Raw genomic sequence first — 8200 nt, 5'->3', positions numbered from 1 at the left:
ATATGTGGCCCTGTGATGGACTGGCGACCTGTCCAGGGTCCATGGATGGATGGATGGTTAACCTGTCAAATATGAACAACACTGTTAAATATAACCTCAAGAGGGGGACATCGAGCTGCAAAGCCACGGTGGGAGGAGTTTAACTACACTTCGGATATGATTGGTGGTGTAGGTAATGGTGGGCGGAGAAACAGGGCGTGGTTTTCACCAGAGTAGTATCCAAACTTCCGCATTTCTGGATCTTTACTGGATTGAATGAAATCGAGCTAATTCTGTCCCGTGTTTACAAAATCTTTACTGTTTAAAAAACGTTGTGATAAAACGGAATAAAGCATTTAACACGTTACATATAGTCTGCGAATTGCAGATCAAAAAGAAAACACTCGAGATATTCTGAAATTATCGACGCGTCTTCTCAGATCATCTTTGACAGTGTCTATCATTTCACGATGTTAAAGGCAGTCATTCTAATCGGCGGTCCTCAGAAAGGTGAGACATGTTTATTAGATTTCATGGATTACATAGAAATGTAAAAAAAAATGGACATGGAATAATGTTTTCAGTTTGCGATGACGTGGCGCTCAGAACCTGAATGACAAGTGACGACACAGCTAGTCTTAAGAAATAGGACACTGGAGAATAACTAAACAATACTCAAGAAAACGATGCTTCATCAGTCCAGAAATATATCAGTTTAAAAGCCATGTCCTGACCCGCACTGAGCGGTACGGTACTGTACACTGCACTTATTTTGCATAAATGATGAATATTTAATGGTAGCCATGACAACAGTCTTATTCTGTGACGTATGAAGACTAATTTACTATAAGGTTTATAAAATCGATAATACACGCTTATTATTGGTGTTTGTGGTAGATGAATAAAAAAATTATACATTTATTATAAATGATCACTTCAGCGCCTTTTCACCAGACACCTCAAATTTATTTTAATGTAATTTTAAAGTACTTCCATAATCCATAAAAGACAAAAACTGGAACATTAGAATACACTGATCAGGCATAACATTATAACCACCTGCCTAATCTTGTGCTGGTCCCCCTTCTGCTGCCAAAACAGCCCTGACCTGTCACGCACTGTGTATTCAGACACCTTTCTATCAGAACAAGCATGAACTTCTTCAGCAATTTCAGCAACAGTCTACTGGATCGGATCACACGGGCCAGCCTTCGCTCCTCATGTGCATCAATGAGCCTTGGCCGTCCATGACCCTGTCTCCAGTTCACTACTGCTCCTTTCTTGGACCACTCTTGATAGATACTGACCACTGCAGACCGGGAACACCCCACAAGAGCTGCAGTTTTGGAGATGCTCTGATCCAGTCGTCTAACCATCACAATTTGGCCCTTGTCAAACTCGCTCAAATCCTTACTTTTGCCCATTTTTCCTGCTTCTAACACATCAACTTTGAGGACAAAATGTTCACTTGCTGCCTAATATATCCCACCCACTAACAGGTGCCATGATGAGGAGATAATCAGTATTATTCACGTCACCTCTCAGTGGTTAGGCCTGTTCAGTGTATATCATCCAAATATAGATTTTAAGACTGAAAAAATCTGTAGCTTAAAGTAAAATATTTTGTAATTTAAGTATGAGTTTTTGCCTGTTTTCTAGGAACTCGCTTCCGGCCTCTGTCATTTGAGGTGCCCAAACCTCTCTTCCCTGTGGCTGGTGTGCCGATGCTCCAACACCACATTGAAGCCTGTGCCAAGGTAAGAAATCATTCTTCTGAAGTACAGGAATGATAATGTCTTATCTCAGCCTTTGAAGAGAGAAAGCAGCATTACTAACCCTTTATATTATGCCACCATTTTATTCAGATATTCATCTTATATAGTGTCCCATACTATGTCTCATAATTAGATAAGAGAGTGAGGAATGGGAATGTGGCGGCTTCACGATTGTGAAGTTCTCATTGATGTTGAAGAAAGAAAATCCTTAATAAAGCTGGAATTAAATAATTATATCGAGATTGGTTGCTCTTCCTCGTCAGGTGCCGAATATGAAGGAGATCATCCTGATTGGGTTTTACCAGCCTAATGATGAGCTGAACCGCTTCATAGCCTCTGCCCAGCAAGAGTTTAAATTATCTATAAGGTAGGAGTATGGAATAAACCCTGTTACTTTATATGTAAGGATATACACAACATGACAGACATGCTGTTACAGGAAATCAATCATCGACATGGTGGTGTGCTGGGATCCAGTGCAGCGTTTATATTCTAATAACATCTTGTACCAACGACTTTTAATTCTATAATGATCATGTTATACTTCTAACTGTTTTGGCACTTTTAGGTGAGTCAGTGTTTGATGGAAATGCCAATTTATTTATTAAAAACCCTCACCAGCTAGATTCTATTTAGATATGTTTTTATAAATGAGGACGCATCCAAATATCCACCCCTTCATCTTCTATCTTTTATCTGGTAACACATTTAGATACCTGCAGGAGTTTGCAGCTCTGGGCACAGGCGGTGGCATTTACCATTTCCGGGACCAGATCCTGTCTGGAGGTCCATCTGCGTTCTTTCTTATGAATGCTGACGTTTGCTCTGCATTCCCTCTGCAGGACATGCTCAGCTTCCACCACCAGCGTGGAAATTCTCACTGTGGAATCATTTTAGGCACTACGGTAAACTGGAAGTGACTAAATTATTAGTAGAAATGGTGAGGCTGAGGTTGTTGAGATTGTATGGGTAGAAATTATGACATTTTTGTTGGTTGTTTCTCCAGGCTAACAGGAAACAGTCTTTAAACTATGGGTGTATTGTGGAGAATCAGGAAACAAATGAGGTATAAAGAATCTATCTATCTATCTATCTATCTATCTATCTATCTATCTATCTATCTATCTATCTATCTATCTATCTATCTGTCTGTCTGTCTGTCTGTCTGTCTGTCTGTCTGTCTGTCTGTCTGTCTGTCTGTCTGTCTGTCTATCTATCTATCTATCTACTGCTACTGCTACTGCGACCCCTCAAGGCATGGACTCCACATAGACCTCTGAAGGTGTGCTTTGGTTTCTGGCACCAAGATGAAAGCAGCAAATCCTTCAAGTCATTTAAGCTGTATTGTGTTGCCTCCGTGGATGGGATTTGTTTTTCTAACACGTCCCACATTTGGAAGCCAAGTCAACACCTCGGATCGAGATTCCTAAAAATCTCTGAAAAATGGTTCAGTAATGGTTTGAGGAACATGCCTTAGATTTCAAAGGTGTTGACTCTCAATCTCAATTCTATCAAGCACCTGTGGGATGTGCTGAATACACAAGTCTGACCCATGGAGGCTCCACTTCACAGCTTACAGGACTTAAAGGATCTGCTGCTAACGTCTTGCTGGCAGATACCACAGCACACCTTCAGGGGTCTTGTGGAGTCCATTTCTTGATGAGTCACAGCTCTTTTGGTGGCACAAAGTGGACCTACACAACATTAAACAGGTTGTTTTAATTGTTTTTCTTGTTCTTCCTGGGCAGGTGCTTCATTTTGTAGAGAAACCCAGTACTTTTGTTAGTGATATTATCAACTGTGGCATCTACTTATTCACCCCGGAGATTTTTGCCCATATTGGGACAGTGTTTCAGAGGAATCAAGAAGACAGGTCGCTGTAAGTATCATATCATTAGGTCCCTTAAAAAACCCCAAAACAAATAAAAATATGCAAATCAAGGGAATTCCGCAGACCCGCTCTCTCTATTTCTGCATACATTGATATTTTTCCAATTTTTCACCAACATTCCACCAACAGAAGACATTTGATTTCAGGTTCATGTTTTTTTATAGGCCACTTGTATTTGAGCTATTGAGAAATTTTGTTATTATTGTTAAATTGAAGGAAAGTAAACAGTCAAACAAGATAAAATCTTTAAAAACTCACGGTGAAAATAATAGTATATTTGGTACTGGTGAGTTGTGATTTCTACCATTCTAGCACAATAAAATATTGGCTTAATGAACCATTAATGATTCCATGAGAAACCAGTATTAGGTTTATGTGTATGGCATTTGGCATATGCCCTTATACACAACCAGTAGTGGCATCTTGGCAGTCCTGGGATTTGATCTCACAACCTTACAAGCAGTAGTCCAACATCCTAACCATTGAGCTAGCGCTGTGAGAGAATCATGATGCTGAAATAAACTTTAATTCCACAGAGAGGACCCTCCATGTGGCAGGCAGTTGCGAGAGCTGATCCGCTTGGAGCAGGACATTTTTACAATGCTGGCTGCACAGAAACAGCTGTATGTCTACAAAACTCAGCACTTCTGGAGCCAGATTAAATCAGCAGGGTATGCACAACCAAGCAGACACTCCTTCTGTTTATTGCTTCCATCACTTCACATCACCAGTATCTAAATTTGATTGACAGGTCGGCAATATATGCCAGTCGTTTGTACCTGCACCGGTATAATGAGACACATCCTGAAAGACTGGCCAGAAACCAAGACGGAGGCCCTAAAATAATAGGTATTATTATTCTTGTTGTTGTTGTTGTTGTTGTTGTTGTTGTTGTTGTACATCAGTATATACCTGTGTCGATTGTTTTTACTGAATATAAAGAATATTTTCCACCTACAGGGAACGTATACATCCATCAGACAGCTAATATTGACTCCACAGCTGTTGTAAGTATATTACAAACAATCTTCAAGCATCAGATTGAAGAGTGTCAAAGGAGTATTATGTTATTGTATAACTGTTTTTAATACCTCTTCAGCTGGGCCCTAACGTCTCGATAGGGAAAGGTGTAATAATCGGCGCAGGAGTTCGAGTGAGAGAATCAATTGTCTTACATGGCGCTACGCTGCAGGTACAGAAGCCTAGTATCCCTTAGCTGCGGAGCATACAGTGCATGCTCGATTTGATTTGTTTGATTCGTGCTGTGTTTTCCTGCTGTTTCGTTTCTCTAACCCATTTCCACAGCTTTTGCATTATTACAGTTCCCAAAAGAAACGAGCGAGGTAATCTGCAAGCTGAAATGGGACAAGCTGCAGGTTGAATCGTTTTTGCATAAATGGTTTGTCTTGGTGCTTTGTTTTCAGGATCACTGCTGTGTGCTTAACAGCATCGTAGGCTGGGACAGTACCGTCGGAAAGTGGGCGAGAGTGGAGGGGACGCCGAGCGACCCTAACCCTAACGACCCTTATGCTAAAATTGACAGCGAGACTCTGTTCAGAGATGGAGGTTTGACGCCATCGATTACAATCCTGGGTAGGTGCCTTCTCATCAGCTAAACATACAGGTTTTCCTGATTTTGGGCTTGAAATGAGATGACAATAGCAGTGATGCAGTAATACACAGGTAGCTGCCTCATAAACATATGGATGACACAGTGGCAGGATTGCTCAAAAGATGTCGTTTTATTTCGGGTTAATGTAGAACAGGGTTATAAAGAACAAACAAAGTTTGTTCTTTATACAAAGTCATCATGTTCCTGTAAAAACATACACACACATATTCATGTGTGCAGATTCGGCAGTTAGTATTAGTACCTGCTTTGAGTTATTCTTTCAGCTGCTCCCTGTTTGGGATCGCCACAGCGGATCATTTGGGCCACATGTTTTGATTTGTCTGGATGTCCGTCTTGACGCAGCCCTCCAGATTGTTCCAGGCTTGGGACAGGCACTGAATTATGTACCTGTTTTGAGTAGTGTGTAGTAACTATTTTGCTTAGGAGAAATGAAAATAGGGAATGCTCCAGAATTCTATACATTTTTCAATGATTGATATCAGCATCCATCCATCTTCTGTACTTACAGCTGAAATCTGTCACAGGAGGCTTAAGGGGGTACAAGGTGGGGGACACCCTGGACGGGGTGCCAACCCAGAGCAGGGCACCATCACACACACACACAAGCACAAAACAAACAATTTAGAAATGCCTACAACTTCTCTTTGGACTGGGAGAGGAAACCGGAGAACCCAGAGGAAACCCCCAAAGCATGGGGAGAACATGCAAACTCCACACACACAGGGTGCAAGCATAAACTCGAACCCCCAACCCTCGAGGTGCTCCCAAAAACATCATCTTTCCATTTGACACAAGTGCTTAATAGTCTCTATGAAGAGGTCTATGAGGGGATTTCAGTTCAGAATTCTATATGCTTTATGTAAGGAATAAAAAACAACAAAGCTTACTGTTTTACAAAATACTCAACAGTGGGGTGGTGTCCTGTGGCACGGCACAAGGTGTAGTTACTGTTACCACCCAGAATGTGATTATTTTCCCAATAACAGCACGTCCTTTAGTGCTTTATTCCCCTTATATCACACCATTTTGTAACAGTAAAATGTTTTGCAAGATTTTTTATTTATTTATTTAATTTTGTTACTACTTATTTTATAAACACCTTGCTGTGATACCCATCACTCTATCCTGAAGACTTTCACGTGTCAGAAAATGTAAAAAGCTCTGACACTGGAGACTCCTTCCCAACGTGCAAAATAAATCCTCTCCTCACAAAAATGATTAACATGGAAGCAATTACACACATTTTTAATCTGTTTATGTGGAGTGCCTGCCATACAAGTGCCCATGAATGAGTTACTAAAAGAAACCCTAGAAACATAAACATGTGATTTGACTTGCAGTCAAAAATACTGCCAGAGCTGCTCATTTAACGTGTTTAATGTGCAATTAAATGTATTCAATCCATCCATTATTAGTAGGATCACGGTAAAACACGGACTAAATAAAATACAAGACTAAATGATCATAAAGAAAGTGTTTCCAGTAGATGGAGCTGTTGCTTTCAGGCAATCAGCATGCAGCAGGGCTCGGTACTGCAGCCGTTAACCGTGTGCAGGTCAGAAAGAAAACTGATACAAAAGCAGGCCAGTCAAGCATTTCGGCAGCAATCTGCATTTATATGACATTAATTTAAACCTCTGATGTAGTGTTTTCTGTTTTCTTTTTTTTCCCTCAGGGTGCAATGTGAACATTCCATCAGAAGTCATCATTCGAAACTCGATCGTACTTCCTCACAAGGATCTCAACAGGAGCTTCAAGAACCAGATCATCCTCTAAAGAACCCTTTTGTGTAGAGACAAGACCTAAACAGTCATAATGAAACAATATAGTGATTGCACAACATATTCATTTTATAGTAAATACAGTATTTTTGTGTTTGCTTCTCGGTGTAGGTTTACTGCACTTTAGGTGCCTTGTAGAATGTGATCATTTTTCTATTTCCTTTTCTAATCACCATTTAAAGGTATAAAGCACATATTAAGGTATATGGGGTAAATGATTGTAAGTAATGATAAATTTCTTTCCTAACAAAAGTCTGTTGAGTAATTTTCAGTGTGGTTTGTCAGATGTCTATCAGTCCTCAGATCAACACCGTGAAGATTCCTTCATGAGCACTACGCACTTAAGAATGGTGTTGCTAAAGGATCCAGTGATGCAGATTCCCATGTGCATGTTTGAAATGGCGTTTCTTAAGACTCCTGCATGCATATTCCCATTAATCTGATGATTTGCAAGGTGAGCAAAGTAAGAATGTAAAACAGCACTGGCACATAGCATCGGTTCTTACTGAAGTATTCTCACTGTGTGCATTGATTTTGTAGGAATGCTAATTTTTGGCTGACATTAACTTTAGTCCAAGTACCACGTGAAGCATTTTGGAGCGATGTGAAAACCACGGCAGTATGACAAACAGATTGTCGAGCCTGATGTTTTTCGTTTTGCTACTATTTTAATGAACGAATAATATACCAGAGCCGAATGCACCGCTGCTTCTTATTCATGTTGCTGGTTTGTTCAAAGTTTACATTATTTCAAGTTCTGTCAAAGATTCAAGATGGCAGAGCCATATGGGTGAACAGATTTTAAAGACTTGAATTTTTTAAGCAGCAGTCAACAGCGTTGACGTCTCTGGTTAAGAGCTGGTTTGCTGTTTTGGCTGAATGAACTTTTTTTTTTTTAAAAAAAAGAAAGAAAAACAAGAAGTACATATGGAAATGCTTCTGAATAAGCTAGTAAAGGACTTTTTCACGGACAAGTTGGACCTAATCTTAGAACGGGTTGCACTGTTATTGCTAATTGATCCTTCCTTTGGTCTAGCTGAGGGCTGTTACACAAGCCTGAACTCTGCCAACTTCGTTTTCTTTGAGTTTAATACAATCCAATTATCATGTAAAGCCTGAAGCTCACCAACCTGAAACACTG

General features: G+C 40.2%; 1 protein-coding gene across 1 annotated transcript; it reads left to right on the top strand.

Moving 5' to 3' along the window:
- Positions 1 to 216: 216 nt before the first annotated feature.
- On the top strand, positions 217 to 7761 carry gmppab (GDP-mannose pyrophosphorylase Ab). The gene is made up of 12 exons (XM_058404003.1): positions 217 to 489; positions 1639 to 1736; positions 2018 to 2121; positions 2467 to 2659; positions 2761 to 2820; positions 3503 to 3633; positions 4182 to 4316; positions 4397 to 4494; positions 4606 to 4652; positions 4745 to 4837; positions 5070 to 5238; positions 6954 to 7761. The coding sequence occupies exons 1-12, from the start codon at positions 450 to 452 to the stop codon at positions 7052 to 7054; spliced, it is 1269 nt and encodes a 422-aa protein (XP_058259986.1). The 5' UTR covers positions 217 to 449; the 3' UTR covers positions 7055 to 7761.
- Positions 7762 to 8200: the final 439 nt, after the last annotated feature.

Source organism: Hemibagrus wyckioides, linkage group LG11 (genome assembly GCF_019097595.1).
Source record: "Hemibagrus wyckioides isolate EC202008001 linkage group LG11, SWU_Hwy_1.0, whole genome shotgun sequence".
Classification (NCBI taxonomy): domain Eukaryota; kingdom Metazoa; phylum Chordata; class Actinopteri; order Siluriformes; family Bagridae; genus Hemibagrus; species Hemibagrus wyckioides.
This window is presented reverse-complemented; position numbering and strand designations above follow the sequence as displayed.

Excerpts from the sequence above, each read along its gene's own strand:
- gmppab (XM_058404003.1), top strand. The coding sequence starts at position 450 with ATGTTAAAGGCAGTCATTCTAATCGGCGGTCCTCAGAAAG. Across the intron at positions 4,495-4,605 it reads CGGAGGCCCTAAAATAATAG|GGAACGTATACATCCATCAG; the intron begins GTATTATTATTC and ends TTCCACCTACAG. Across the intron at positions 4,838-5,069 it reads TACATGGCGCTACGCTGCAG|GATCACTGCTGTGTGCTTAA; the intron begins GTACAGAAGCCT and ends CTTTGTTTTCAG.